The sequence below is a fragment of the Beta vulgaris genome, chromosome 4 (assembly GCF_026745355.1).
Source record: "Beta vulgaris subsp. vulgaris cultivar EL10 chromosome 4, EL10.2, whole genome shotgun sequence".
In the NCBI taxonomy this organism is placed as follows: Eukaryota; Viridiplantae; Streptophyta; class Magnoliopsida; order Caryophyllales; family Amaranthaceae; genus Beta; species Beta vulgaris.
The window spans coordinates 2,688,186-2,702,934 of record NC_079205.1 but is presented as its reverse complement, the minus strand read 5'-3'; the positions used below and the strand labels follow the sequence as shown (position 1 = coordinate 2,702,934).

The following is a 14,749-nucleotide window of genomic DNA, read 5'->3' as shown; positions in this document are numbered from 1 at the left end:
AATCCATTTTGGATCCTGACTAATACGGATTCGAGCCGGGTCAGGCCCCAATTGGGGGGAAAGCTCTCCCAACACACTCTGCTGCGTTCCCAGGGCTCGAACTCGAGACCTCTGGTTAAGCTAGAACAACTCCCTTACCAGTTGATTTAAGCATGTGTTGGTACATTTTGAACATTAATTGTACACATTCATGTTATCTGTGTTTTTTTTCTTCGATTTCCACTTCTTCCTCCATCACTTTGAAGCTCCCCTGTTTGGGGTTTAATATGCGATTTAAGTCATTTAACTATCCTTTTTATTGTCCCCTTTTTTTTCTCTCTCTATCTTCATTAATTGTTGTCCTTTCTCTACTCAAATTTATAAAAGGAACAAAGGAAATAAAGATAATAAGTTTTTTTTTGTCAAATAAGACCTAATAGAAGAGTTTTTTTTTTGCGAGGAATGACTAATTTAGATTTTATTTTGGAGGAAAAACCAATTATAATATATAATAAGTTGGAAACTTAACGCCACATTATGAATTTTCGACCAAAATAGAAATTATTCGATTTCGAAGGGAAAAATGAGATGTCAACACCGAAAAGTTGATATTTTGGCCAGAAATTCATAATGCGGTGTTAAGTTTCCCAACTTATGTATTATTATTGGTATTTTCCTGTAAAAAAATTAATTGATCCTTCCATGTAGAAAACCTCTCTTATAAGGTCTTATCTGACAAAAACCCCAAGATAATAATATCTTATTACGTTTCAGATTTAGGTCCAAGTACTCAATACATCGATTACAAAAATAGGTATCCAACTTGTTCCGGTTCCGCCAAGTTGAAAACCAAAAAACGAGTTGATTAACTCGATTCCCATTATTATACATGAAGTCAAAACCGATAGAACAAGTTCGCCAGTTCCAATTCCATACCCGATTATTTCAAATTCGAAATCAGGTATCTATTTAGTTTATTCATCCCTGATGGGCCAACTCCCAACTTCCAACTCCCAACTTGGACATGGCTAAATCACCACATACATAATACATTTCGTCACTTGAATTTCCAGACTTGAGTAACAATCCCATGTTATAGACCTCACTAGGGATAAAAGTTCGTTGTGCAGTTTAAATTAGGGTCTAATCCAATTCGATCTGAACAAAATTTGGATTTCAATTTTTTCAATCCAAATTAAAACCAATTAGGGTTTGAATCTGATCCAATCCAAATGTTCATATAATCTAGATTGGATCCGATCCGAAAATCCGTTTTTTTAAACTTTAGTTTTCCGATGAAATGAATTAAGCACAACAACAGGCCATTAGATTTAGGAAATAAAAAAATTAAGTGATGTTAGTGTTTTAGGGAAAGGGGTTGAAGTGCTATGTATATTGGGCTATGCAGCAACATAATCAAAATGTTGTTTCGAAACGGTTAACCAACTATGAACACTCCTACTCCTCCCGTCCCAATTCAGTTGCTACATTTGCTTTTTCACAGTTTACGAGATGCAATTTCAAACACCAATATCTTGAGTTACATATATGAAAAAATTATGTATTTGGTAAATACAAATTGAGACGAATCAAACAAGATCCAACATGACTTTGTTTTCTCTTATGTATATGGAGTAAAAGATAGTCAAAATTATGACGTGAATAATGCCTACGGTCAAAATATAGCAACTAAATTGGGACGGAGGGATTACTATCTCTATTATATAAGGCAACACATGGGGGACATCAGAAAATAGAAAAAGGAAAAAAAAGTAAAAAGAAAGAAAGAGGATAACTAACTGTTTCATTTGAACGAAAAAAAAGGGGGAAAATAGGACACTTAAACTCAACATCAGTTTTTTTAGAAAATAAAATGTAAAGATAGTTTTTCTATCCAATTAATTATATTTTTTCTACTTTATTTGTTATCACGCGTTCGCACGCATTACGTGCATGTAAGACTATTTTCAGCACAAGTCAAGCAACAACAACTTCGCGGTGAATTGTTGAAAATTTTCAAAAACATTCCCGCTAATTTCCCCTCCAGCGGTCCCGCCACCCATTGTTTTACAAAACATACAAAAAAAAAAAAACCTTTCTCTCTCCTTTCTTCCATTATTTTACATCTCACTTCTCTCAAAAACTCAAATTCTTCCTAAATTCTCATCAATGGAGATCTACAACTCCCACTCAATCCTCCACGACATCAAATCAAGAGAGCTTCATGGGTTTAAAGGTACTACTACTACTTTCATTCTTCATTTCCCAATTTTTTTTTTCTGGGTTTTTAATAATATCTTACATATTCAAATTGCAAAATTTACCCAATTTTTCAGGAAGAAAACGACCGTTTTTCACTTGCAGTACTTCAATAGAAGATCAAAACGACGAGCTTAGCTGCAGTAGAGGTGTTTCTAGTTCACATAATGGCGTTGATACTCCTCCTTTATCTGTCTCATTTGCTAAGGTTAGTTCTAATTTTCTTTTATTTCTACATTTCTTGAATATTTAAGAACTTATTAGTTTATATTATTGAGTTTTCTTTGATTATTTGATAGTGGGTAACTTCTATTTTTTGATTTTTATGAATTGTAGTGTTACTTTTGATTTCTTTTGTAGATAATTAAGATTGTACATTTGATTTTTATAGTGGGTGTGTTTTATTTGGTTCTTTTATTAAGTTTTCATTGATTATCTTATGGTGGGTAAGTTTTATTTTTTGATTTTTAGATAATTAAGATTGCCCACATTCTGGGTTTTACGGAACTTTTTGATTTCTATAGTGGGTGTGTTATATTTGGTTCTTTTATTAAGTTTTCATTGATTATTTTATGGTGGGTAAGTTCTATTTTTTCATTTTATGAATTGTAGTGTTACTTTTGATTTGTTTTGTAGATAATTAAGATTGTTCATATTCTGGGTTTTACGGAGCATTTTGATTTCTACGGTGGGTGTGTTTTATTTGTTCTTTTATGTAATGTAATGTAATATATTCAATTTGGTATTTTTGCAGACAATTAGAACTGCGCATATTCTGGGTGTTACTGATGAAACAGGTTATGTGAATTTGATTGATACTCGATTGAAGCTCAATCATTCAGCAACCCACCAAGAAAATGCAGGTTCTTTGAAAAGAAAATGAAACACTCTTTTTTGTTTGAGTTTATTAATTGATTTTACTGTAGGATTCTTGTAATAAATTCAATTGATGAAGTGGTGAAGTTTAACCTTTATGTTCTTTTCATGAATGCAGAGAAATCGATTGTTTCGAGCTGGCTTGCCCATGATAATTCTGTTTATGACATGTGCTGGATTAAGGTGACCTGATTTTTTTTGTTGGATTTGAATAGTATTACAATAATTCATGAGTTGGCAGCTATTCATAGTTCATAGTTGGATAAGTGGGTTTGTTTGGTCAATTGGTCATATCATTAATATGTTCAAGAAGCTATGTTCATTGGACGAATTTGTAACACAATACAATTGCTCACTGCAGGAGGATACTAGTGTTGTTACGGCGTCAGCTGACCACACTGTAAGCTACTTAAACTTACAACTTCCTTAATTTTAAGATTTAGAAGTACAAGAGACAACAGAAGTGGTAAAGGAGCTAAGATTTTAGCTTACTAGGTGTTAATTTTGGGAAGTTTAAGATGAACACTTCTGTTCTTTTGTCCTTCATGGCAGCCTATTGGAGCATTGATGCATAACATTCAGGTTGCTATCATAAAGAGCTGGATCATTGATTTGTTGTTGTCAAATATCACATTTTAATGTCTGTCTATTAACAACTACTTTAATACTACACACTCCAAACTCTTGGTTTGTGAACTCGCACTACTTGAATGAACTAGAAATTGCCAATTGTTAGAAAATGCATGCAAATGTAAAGCTTGGTGAACAAGAATGAGGAATGGGATGTTATGATTAAAGTTTTCTTATGGGTATATCCTCCTTTCCAACAGATTAAGGTATGGGATGTTGAACGAAAGAAAAGTTATGGAATGTTGAGAGGTCATGCAGGCAGTGTTAAATCTCTCTCTTGCCATCCTACAAATTCCGGTAAGGAAATAACTCTTCTTCCCCTTCTGTCTCAGATGTTTGATGTGTTTAAATGGTGTACATTATCTAATTTTTCTTTGTTTTTGGCCAACAAATAGATCTTTTTGTATCTGGCTCAAGAGATGGGTCCTTTGCACTATGGGATCTGAGGTGTAACCCTCGCCAAGGGAAGGAATGGATACTGTAAGTGCATCAGCCATTAGTTTTTCCGCATCAAAATATCTACTTCAAAAGATGTCATCTGATAGGTAGTTTACTTGCTTGTCAAAGGCCATATGGACAGGTTAATGGAGCTCATATTTCAGCTAAAATGAAGCGGATCATAAAGAAAAAGGTCTGTATAATCTAGTGCAAAACATTCAGTCTTCTTAAAGTTGGATTCCACTTACCAATACATCATGCTTTCAGGGAGTTTCAATGGCTGTAACTTCAGTTCTTTATCTCAAAGACGAAGTCTCTGTTGCCACAGCAGGATCAGTAGACAGGTACTTCAGATAACCACTCAAAATTTGACCTGTCTATAACTCTTCAACATTCTATATTGATTTTGACAGTTTTTGTCATAATTTCCATTCCAGTGTTGTCAAATTCTGGGACACAAGAAATCTTCGAATTCCCATTGCTCAAGCTTGTCCTCTTCGTGAGTCTACAGGAGAGAGGGTGAGTATATTAGCAGTTTAGCACTGTGTTTCTTGGATTCAATCTTAACTCTACAAACTATGAAGATACATCACAATTTCATTCCATCTTTATCAGCAAGACTCGATATTCATCTTGTGCAGCTTCATCCAGCTTTTTCAAAGTCTCACTTTCCATGATTTTGATATGTTTACAGAAAGGGAGACAATATGGTATAACCAGCCTGTCCCAAGATTCTAATGGAGTGTTGCTTTCTGCATCTTGTACAGATAACAGGTAACTATGAGTCTATGAAGCTGAATGTCTGCTTGCACTCTCAAATTTTCCTAGATTTGATTAGTGTATTTCTGTTTTATTTCAGAATATATCTATATAACATGCTCCAACTCGAAAAGGGTCCTATCAGCTCCTTCTCAGGCTGCCGCATTGCATCATTTTTTATAAAGGTAAAGCATCGATCTACTGCATGTTCAAACACACAACCATATACTTCAATGGGGTGATTATTCTCTAATTTGATTTCGATCTGTTTGATTGCAGTCAACCATCAGCCCAGATGCATCTCACATACTGAGTGGATCTTTTGACGGAAATGCTTACATATGGCAGGTTTGAACTCAGTTAACTTAAAAGTCAAAAACTGGTTGACTGTTAAATTGCTTTTGCATAAAGTATTTTGCTAAGCAAACAATTGTTGAAACCAGGTAGACAGTCCTCATGAAGATCCCATTTCATTAGCAGGCCATGAAAAAGAATGCACAGCAGTTGATTGGTATGTCTTTAACATTTAACAGCCGATGCTACTGCTTCATAGCTAAATAGGTAAGTAACAAACAGAAATTCATCCATATCTTCATTTTATGCACCAGGTCTCTACAAGAACCAGGGAAGATTGCTACAGCATCAGATGATTACACAGTAAGCAATGACATGACACTTTATTGATTGACTGAATATGTCCTTGTTCTATATGTAGAGTTGTCTATTCAGGCAAACAAGTTGTGTTTGTGTTTGGTTTCGTTTTGCTATTGAATTCACAATACATATCAAAATGGATCACAATAAGGTTTGGTTGACATTTATCAGTGTAGTGTTAGATTTCGGTTTTGGTTTTTCTGAGAACTGTGAAGGCCACTGTTGGGTTAGAGTTAGCAATTCGGGTAAACAAGGCGTATCTCTTTCAAGTTCAAAGAATATATCAAAAAGTACAGAAAATGTGGGATAACTGAATTATATGATGGATGGATCATGATAGGGTGGGTTAATTAGTGTTAGTGTTGCGGTATTGGGCTTCAGTTTCTATTGGTAACAATGTAACATCGTGCTGTGGTGAATGCGGTTCCCAAGTAACATCGTGTGTCAGATTCAGGTCATGTTATATGGTTGATTAGCACATAGTCAGCTCTATCTGTGCGTCTTAACCCATTCTCTTTGTTTCCCAGGTTCGCTATTGGAATGTCCATGATAGATGTTGCTTATTACCAAGAACAACTAAGGTCAGGAGGAGACTGATGGCAGTTCCTGAAATCAACTCCAAAGAACTTCCCCTGCAGAGGGAAATCCCATGTACTTCAAGTCACAACGAAACAGTAATACAAGATAAAAGCTCAGCCGAGATGATGAGAACACCAGAAACAACCAACCAGTTCTCCATAAATAGGTCACTACAAGGAGTAAACTTAAATGAGGCCTTTGATAGAACTCCAGAATCTGCAGTTAGAAGTCCCTCTTCTGTTCTATCTCCACCATCTTCGATAAAGAAACGGACCATTCGAGATTATTTTGTGGCGTATTAGGCATCTGATTCTGGAAATGTACATATCTTTTCAAAATGTTTATATACTTCTGGTGATTCTTAGACCATCCACAGGCCATTAGCTCTTCTCTTTTTCTCACAATTTTTGCAGTTGAAAAGCTTGATGGTATTGTACTTGGATGGTCTTCATTCTAAAGGGCAAATAATAGGAGTGTAATCTAGTCTACATTTATACACGAGAAGACCATTTTTAAATAGTATGTGCAACAAAGATCTTCATATTAGGAGTCGATGAGCTTAGTTGCTAAGCAGTAAGCACCCCATGGTTTCCGCAAGGTCATAGGATTAAATCCCTACGACCTTAATCCAAAGATTGATACATTTTTCCAATTGATAATTAAAAAACAATATTATTTGATGAGTCATGTAGATGATTTGGTTGTTTTTTTTTTGAGGGGAGATGATTTTGTCGTTTAGTTTGAACCACAATATAAGGTCCATGTAAAATAATGGTGTACGTATAATTTATTCTGTACTCAATGGGGGTGAGATGATAGATGGATGCATGAAGGTTCCCCCAGCCACCCAAATATGGAGACCCAGTGCCCCAACATAACTATGTAAAATAGGAAAAGTTCTTCAACGTGATACTTGATTCGTATGTAAGCGAACCTTTCTCAAGTCTTAGGTTGAAGAATAAGGTCTAAAATTCAAGATTTTGATGAATGAGCATAATAAGATAGTAAACATAGCTGACATGTCAGTATTGTCCTAAATTTTGGAAGTTGAGATATAGATCTTTACTATTGAAGTGGGAAAAATCATATATTATACATGATGTTCAGTAGTTGCAAAATCAGCTGAAACATATCTACATTTTGAAAAGATAAATAATTGATACTACTATCACTGTACAAATTGGAACTACAAATACTATAACTCAGTAGAATGCACTATCCTGATACAAAAGGAAGGCATGAGGCAATTCTAACTGTTTTCTGACATAATGTAAAGCTCTTGATTAGCTATGTAGTAACATCCAATGGCATCTCCTGCTTCAATGATAAATTGCTCCTTAAATGTTCCCATTCGCTTGCTTGATATATCGATATTGAGATCTCTAAAATTTGGCAATCCCTCCACTTGCATACCATCACCACATATCAGGAACTGGTTCCCAACAATGAAAGAGCCAGATACACGGATTGCTACACCCCCTTTACCATGAGCACGACACTGCAGTTTCTCGACAACGTGGATTAGCTTCTCAGGAGGCCATTCGCCTGCTAGTTTTCTCCGCACATCTGACAATGTAGAGAAGATTTCATTTGATCCTACGTATTGCTTCCCAGAAAAACTGGAACAAAGAAAAATGATCTCATTGATCTATGTTTCGTGCTATGAACTGATATTATGGGGAAGGGTAATTTAGGTATTATCTTAATTAGGAGCTTGAGGAATAAGCTAGGTAGTTGTGTTAAGGAAATTACACTATATATAGGGATAATTAAAGAGAGAAAAATATGTTGAAAATTGTTAGGAAAATTGGGTGAGCTCTTAGTAGTTCAATGGGATAGAACAAGCCTCTCGAAAGCTTGTAATTATCCTGTTTATTGCTGTAATTTCAGTTTATTAATCAAATCTTCTATTTCTTCCTTAATCTATGCTATTAATGGTGTCCAAGCTATGTTAATTCATAGCATTTTGTTTTAAACATGAGATAGGTTTCTTCCTCTCCTTTTGGTTTCTAAACTTACAAGTAAGCCGGGTTATTGGGTGGGGTAGGGCGATAAATGGCGGCTAATAAAGGAGCAGGAAGAGAGGAGAGAAAGAAGTGAGGACATCTAACCAACCCCTATGAGATTTTCACAAAATTTTGGTTACTGTTTGGGTCCTTTATTGACCCCATTGGATAAAAGCCTTATTAACTTGATTTACCTTTATACCCACTAACCAGGCCTACTTTTTTTTTTTTTTTAATGAAAGACAATATTTTAACAAACCTGAAAGCAGATCCTTCGTTGTAGAATGACTTCATATGCTGCCACTCCCCATCATCAGGTCCATCAAAAAGCAAGTAATAGTGAATAGTAAGCATCTGCATAAACGACAATTCCTTGGAAATTAAGTGCCACACATGAACTAACTACTGATGAGTAACTACATCTTCTCAAGTAAATTGTGTCAGCTCTCAAGATTATTGTATCATGTAACATCATAATTCAGACACAAGTATAGATAGTATCATTTATCCAAAAGTCCAGGTTAGTAAACCATGGAGTCTTCATTCTTAACTACAACGGGTTGCACCAGAGTTAGTACTAGTAAGATGAGTAAGTTTTACATCTGAGAATAGCATAATGCAACAGTCGATGGATAAGTACGTGTAATTATACCATACTTAAATTCGCCAAAGTATGACTATTAAATTCCTAGAAATTTCTTCCAGTTTATAGCCATCAGATTTGTAGGGTTTAAAAGAGCTAGAAACTTACATCAGCCAGGTCCTTCAACCTTTGCACAGGATCGAAAACACTTTGGACGAAAGCTGCTAAGTCAACATGAGATTCCTCATACTTTGTAATAAATGGGTGTGCAAGAAGCTGCACAAAAGCAAAAAATTATCAGACAATAGTGATTTGTAATTTGGGTAGTTCTTTGAGAAATTAGGGATGGCGGCAAAGCGAATCTGGACCGAATCCTATTGAATTGATTAAAAAAATAGATCCACGTCCAGAACCATATGTAATTTTCGAGTGTTACTTTTTTTCAAAAAGTAAAAAAAAAAATGTTCAGAGAATTAACTTCAGACTATACATCTCTATCCTCAATCAAGAATCAAGATTCATGACATCCATCCTGAGAAATCCACCTATAAAGTCAGAGGACCAAAGTGCAGACCCAATGCCCCACACGTAGTCTTCTTCCATTGCACTGGACAAACTCCAGCACCGAACAAGGGGTTGCTCAATAGGAAAAAAGCTTGATTTCTTTGCTTTCCTTATACAGCTGGGAACCAGGTACGCGAAGCTCTAATTTGAAATATTTTTCTGACATTTGTATTAGAAATCTTTATACATTTAGGATGCATCGTAAACAGGATAAGTGAAATCATATAAAAGAGACTTAGCATAATTTATTATCACATTTTAAGGATGTTAACACACCCATGGATAGGGAGGTAGGCAGCTTAATTGTATGATGAGGATGTAAATTACACAGCATTACAGCTCACTTAGCATTCTTTCTACACTTACCAACTATCTAAATCCCAGCCTTGTCTACTAAGGCCCACTGTAGTCCCAACCTGAAGAATACAATAACTATATTCGTGTGTTATGTACCAACAAAAGGCTGTCAGCAAACATAAGGGATGTCATCCGGCACAGGTTATAAATCATCTAAAGGGAAAACCTGATCCATCCAGCATGTTTCTTAGTTATGTGGCATGAGGCCTTACTCTATTGATGTGTTGAAAACATATAGCTCACCTGCTCGGCTGTGGGCCTTGCCTCTGCATCTTTTTGTAGACAAGCATCAATAAATGAGCAAAACTCTGATGAAAATTTCTCCTTGGATGGTGAGGGAGAGGGATCATCCAAGATCTGCGAAGTTGAGTGACACAAATATTATTAGAACCATGTTTAGGTTGTACATGCTAAAATGAGCATAGAATTCGCAAAGCTAGCCCAACCCAAAAAGGAGTTTTAATTACAGTATTATGACTTGGCAGAATCCTTTTAATCCGAGCAACCCAAAATATGATAGAAGTAGATCTAAACAGAAAATCTTGGATTTGGAACGTGATTTTTCCCACTTGAAAGTTGATACTGACCTCCAGTACACAAAATCCATATGATTGAATTGTTTCAAAAGCACCCAAGTGTAAGACAAGCATATAAGCACCAAAAAAAAGAGAGAAAAGGATCGACAACACTAAAGAGAAGGAAAATACAAATTAAAGTAACCTGGAGCATAAGATTAACAGGTCCATCATTTGCAGTATATGGAAACTCTCCCGTACCACACTCAAATAGTGCAAGACCAAGGCTCCAAATATCAGCAGGATACGAATACGACTCATTACGGATTCTCTCTGGAGACATATATGTAACGGTTCCAATGAAGGTGGCACACTGAAACATAATATCCATAATTATCATTGATAAGTCACACTAATATAAATGTACAAAAATTTAAAAATTTACCAATATAACTCAAATAAGTTCAGTAATGATATGTTAAGCATCATAATTTTATGGTAGGTAGTAACAGGAACTGACCATCGCCATTGAGTTTTCCAGCCCAGCACTTATACCAAAATCTGTTATCTTTGCCTCTCCCTTCAGATTAATAAGCAAATTCGCCGGTTTTATATCTCTGTGTACTAAATGCTGAACCCCATGCAAGTAGCTCAATCCCTTCAAAAAGAGTACAAAATGTAAAAACTAATGTAATACTTCTATAACACAAGCGCACCAGATCACCATAATCATATTAGAATACAGATAAAAACAAAGAGCAAGCAATTAACATTTACATTTAGTAGCTTTCGGACGACAGCAGAAAGAACAGATTCTGGTATAGACTTCTGGATCCGTATGATGTCTGCAAGTGATCCACCATCCATGTACTCCAAAGCAATACTTATTTGTCCAGAGTCGGGAATATAAAATGCCCCATAAAATTCTACAAGACCCTCAGTACAAGGTGCCTCACAAAGTGTCCTTATCTCCGTTAGAAGCTGTTGTCTTTTCTCCTGTGCAACATAAATAAGATCTCTTAAATGAAATGATTCACACTCCAGGAGCAAATGAGACTGCATATAATATTTAGAACAGGAGTACAAAAAATTAATAATAACAATAGGGAATATTTGACATGAACCATCCTAACTATGCCCCCTCTAATTCAAACAATCCGAACTATTGACTGACTCGGAAATCGGAATAGTCCCAATATCGGGATTTGTCTTCCAAAAACAGTCCCATACGACTTATAAACTAGTTTCATTTTGAGAAAAGTTTCTTTTACAGGAATTTTGCTTGTCTCGCCTTTTGGCCACCACCATGTCTCCTTTCTACTTGTTTAACAGGTTATAAGTCATGCCAACCTGCTTTAGAGAGACACCCCAATGTTGGCAGAATATTTCCGAGTGAACCAATAGTTAAGACTGTTTAACGAAGAGGGGGGAGGGGGACAATTGGGCAGTTGGTGTCAAAATTTCCCAATAAAATTTTTTGACCATTGGGTGCTCAAGTGAGTTCAGCATAAAAATGTTTGATTTAAGAGCACACATCAACAAGCCAAAACTAATCATCTAGTAATAAAAGTATAAATTCATATGGAAAGCAAACCGACCTTTTCAAAAATATTGATCTTCTTTAAGGCAAGAATTCTATGTGTGGGTATGTGTATAGCTCTTTGAACAATACTACTTGCACCACTGCCTATAACTCCAAATACCCTCATCTCCCGGGATGCAATTCGATATGTCTTTTCACTAGGACTGTTTTCATCTACAGGAGATGAGGTGCATTTTTGCAATCCTAGCTCATTGAAGTTGTAAACTCCATATGATCTGCTCAACAAGTTAATAGTCCCTCCATCTGACAGCTGAAAAGAGACGACCAGCCAATAAATAGAACATTCTACACATGACAATTCACTCATTGACAATAGGAATAAGTAGGATTACCATGTCAGAATCACCACATTCAAGAGTGTTGCCAGAGGAGAATCCCTTCTCAGCATCGAATAGCGGGGTAAGCTTCTTCTTCAGCTCCTCCAGTGCAGCCATACCAGAATCAACTTCAAAGATCTACTAGCTTAAATTAAAGGTGATGAAGAGGATTTCCTCACAGCATCCTACTTCAGAGCATACTCTAACTCACACACCTACATAAACCAAACATTTTGTGCAATGAGCTCACTCTCAATATATATGAGAACCTTCATTGAGTTGACCAAATATAAGTTGATGAGCCATAAGAGGCAAAGTACACAAGTTAAGAAAGCAAAATAAACGTCGATTAGCAATACTGCTCGAGAGAGCCTACGTGTGCTCCCTTTATCATCCCTTCTTCCCTCCAAACCAACCAAATCAAACTTTGAAGTCATACCAGCAAAAAAAATATCCTTCCAGCAAATCCAAGTAAAGATTGACTCAAATTACTTCTAATTACAGGGATAAGAAGACCTACCTTCTTTCTCCTATAATGCAAAGTAGGTAAAAGTACCCCAAACAAAGATGGTAAATAAGCAATTACTTTACAAGCTACATATAGAACTGGTAACAAATAACTAATTAGAACATGATAAGGCTCTATACTTCTCACCTTACTTTCACATATTTCATTGAAAATTAAGTTAATTTCAAAGCTAATCTCTATTATATAAGGCAACACATGGGGGACACCAAAAAATTAAAAAAAAAAGAAATAAAAGAAGAAGAAAAGAAGATAACTAACTGTTTCATTTGAATGGAAAAGGGGGGAAGTAAGACATTTAAATTGAACATTAGTTTTTTGAGAAAGAAAAATATAAAAACAGTTTTTTACCCAATTAATTTTAATTTTACTTCATTTGTTATCACACATGATTGCACGCATTGCGTGCATGTAAGACTAGTAACTTCATAAGTTAAGTTTAAGGGCCAATAAATTGAGATAAATTAAGTTTAGGGGCATCATTACAGGTTACTCAAGCTCAATTCACAACAACAAATAACTTAACAATTTCTAATAAGTGAAAATCAGGTGATCAAAACGCACCCAAAAGAGACATTCTTTAATGTTATTTTTTTTTATACAATTTCACAACTTCACATATGAAGCACTTCTAAATTAGCACAAAATCATGTGTAACCAAAATACTATAAAGAATCATCCCAATTCACAAATCGAATTACAAATAGTCAGAAATAGAAGTACTAAATATTTACACAATCTAGCAACCAAATAACACAAATCAAACCGGTTAAAAAAACATGCCAAATCATTAAAAAAAAAGATTAGGGAAAAAGGTTGAGAATTGGAAGATGAAAAAACCTGTGATTTTTAGATGAATAAAGGAAGATTGTTGGGTGGGTTTTCAGGGATTGTACAAATTCATCTTGGGTTTCCGCCATTTTCTCTCAATCTACTTTACATCTACAGTTTTCCCACGTTGGAGTTGAGGTTTTGGTGTTCTTTTGCAAGTTACGAGTTTCCTACTGAACTAGGAAACGTTATGCATTCTTAAATGAGGTAGAAAATGAAATTAATTGTGTATAAAAACTGTTTTTATACTTTCTTAGTTTTATAATTCGGTTTTTTCACCGTGTACCCCTGAGATTTCATAAAATTCACCATATACCCCTATGTTTTCAAAAATTCACCAGGTACCCCTATCCAAAAATAAAATTCACCAAACGCCCTTATAACCTAACAACGTTAATTCTCCGTTATGTGTTACGGAGTATGTGATGTTGGCAGCAATCTAAATGTTCTTTTTTTATTCTCAAACTCTGTAGAACTTTCAACTTCTTCTATCCTCTAATATGCAAAACCTACTTCTCTTCTCTACCCTCTTAATCAACTCATCACCATCATCATTACTGAACCCTTAAAATCGAACCCCAAAAATCTTTATTAAATTTTGGTAGTTTATGGGCAACAACAAGTGAAGGTCTTTTCGTGGCTTCTTAAGGGGAAATTTGGAGCCTTTTCAATTAAATTGGAATTTTGCTGCCATTGGAAACATAGTGACCAAGGGTTGTAGATTCAACTGTAAGGTTTGGTGTTATTCCCCTTTTTGTAACATTTTAGTTTTTTCGGTGCAATTGTATAGTTAAGAAGTTTGATTACTGCAATTGGATTAGGTTTTTCAAGTTATTTGTGCGTTATGTTATATTTGCTTGTAAGAATGATGTCCCCCCCCCCCCTTTTTTGTTATACTAAGAGTTCCTGCATGATCTTACAAGTATGTGTTGAATTGGTATATAATAGAATCACAAGCATCTTAGGTAGTTAACACACCAGCATATTGAACTCAAAGCTACTGTCAGACATTGGTAAGGTCGTTTTATGAATTTGTTCTAATTCCAGGGGTATTATGTGAATTATGTTTTGTGACTTAACGGAGTATTAACACCGTTAAGTATGAAGGGCGTTTGGTGAATTTTATTTTTGAATAGGGGTACCTGGTGAATTTTTGAAAACGTAGGGGTATATGGTGAATTTTGTGAAACCTCGGGGGTACACGGTGAAAAAACCGCAAAAATAAGTTAAACTTTTTTTTAAAAAAGCTCTCACATAAAATAGAGAAGTGTTT

The 14,749-nt window shown here is 35.3% G+C and overlaps 2 protein-coding genes across 2 annotated transcripts; one reads left to right on the top strand and one right to left on the bottom strand.

Moving 5' to 3' along the window:
• Positions 1–2,067: 2,067 nt before the first annotated feature.
• LOC104891725 (uncharacterized) lies at positions 2,068–6,861 on the top strand. The gene is made up of 16 exons (XM_010677464.4): positions 2,068–2,215; positions 2,316–2,446; positions 2,993–3,101; positions 3,233–3,297; positions 3,476–3,514; positions 3,945–4,041; positions 4,140–4,224; positions 4,312–4,375; positions 4,450–4,526; positions 4,620–4,701; positions 4,877–4,956; positions 5,042–5,126; positions 5,221–5,289; positions 5,385–5,452; positions 5,550–5,598; positions 6,123–6,861. The coding sequence occupies exons 1-16, from the start codon at positions 2,149–2,151 to the stop codon at positions 6,474–6,476; spliced, it is 1,521 nt and encodes a 506-aa protein (XP_010675766.1). The 5' UTR covers positions 2,068–2,148; the 3' UTR covers positions 6,477–6,861.
• A 351-nt stretch (positions 6,862–7,212) lies between these two features.
• On the bottom strand, positions 7,213–13,682 carry LOC104891726 (mitogen-activated protein kinase kinase 3). Its single transcript, XM_010677465.4, has 10 exons — positions 13,486–13,682; positions 12,135–12,334; positions 11,798–12,052; positions 10,977–11,195; positions 10,720–10,857; positions 10,405–10,572; positions 9,928–10,041; positions 8,932–9,039; positions 8,440–8,534; positions 7,213–7,793 (listed from the first exon to the last, which is right to left on the bottom strand). The coding sequence occupies exons 2-10, from the start codon at positions 12,234–12,236 to the stop codon at positions 7,424–7,426; spliced, it is 1,569 nt and encodes a 522-aa protein (XP_010675767.1). The 5' UTR covers positions 12,237–12,334; positions 13,486–13,682; the 3' UTR covers positions 7,213–7,423.
• Positions 13,683–14,749: the final 1,067 nt, after the last annotated feature.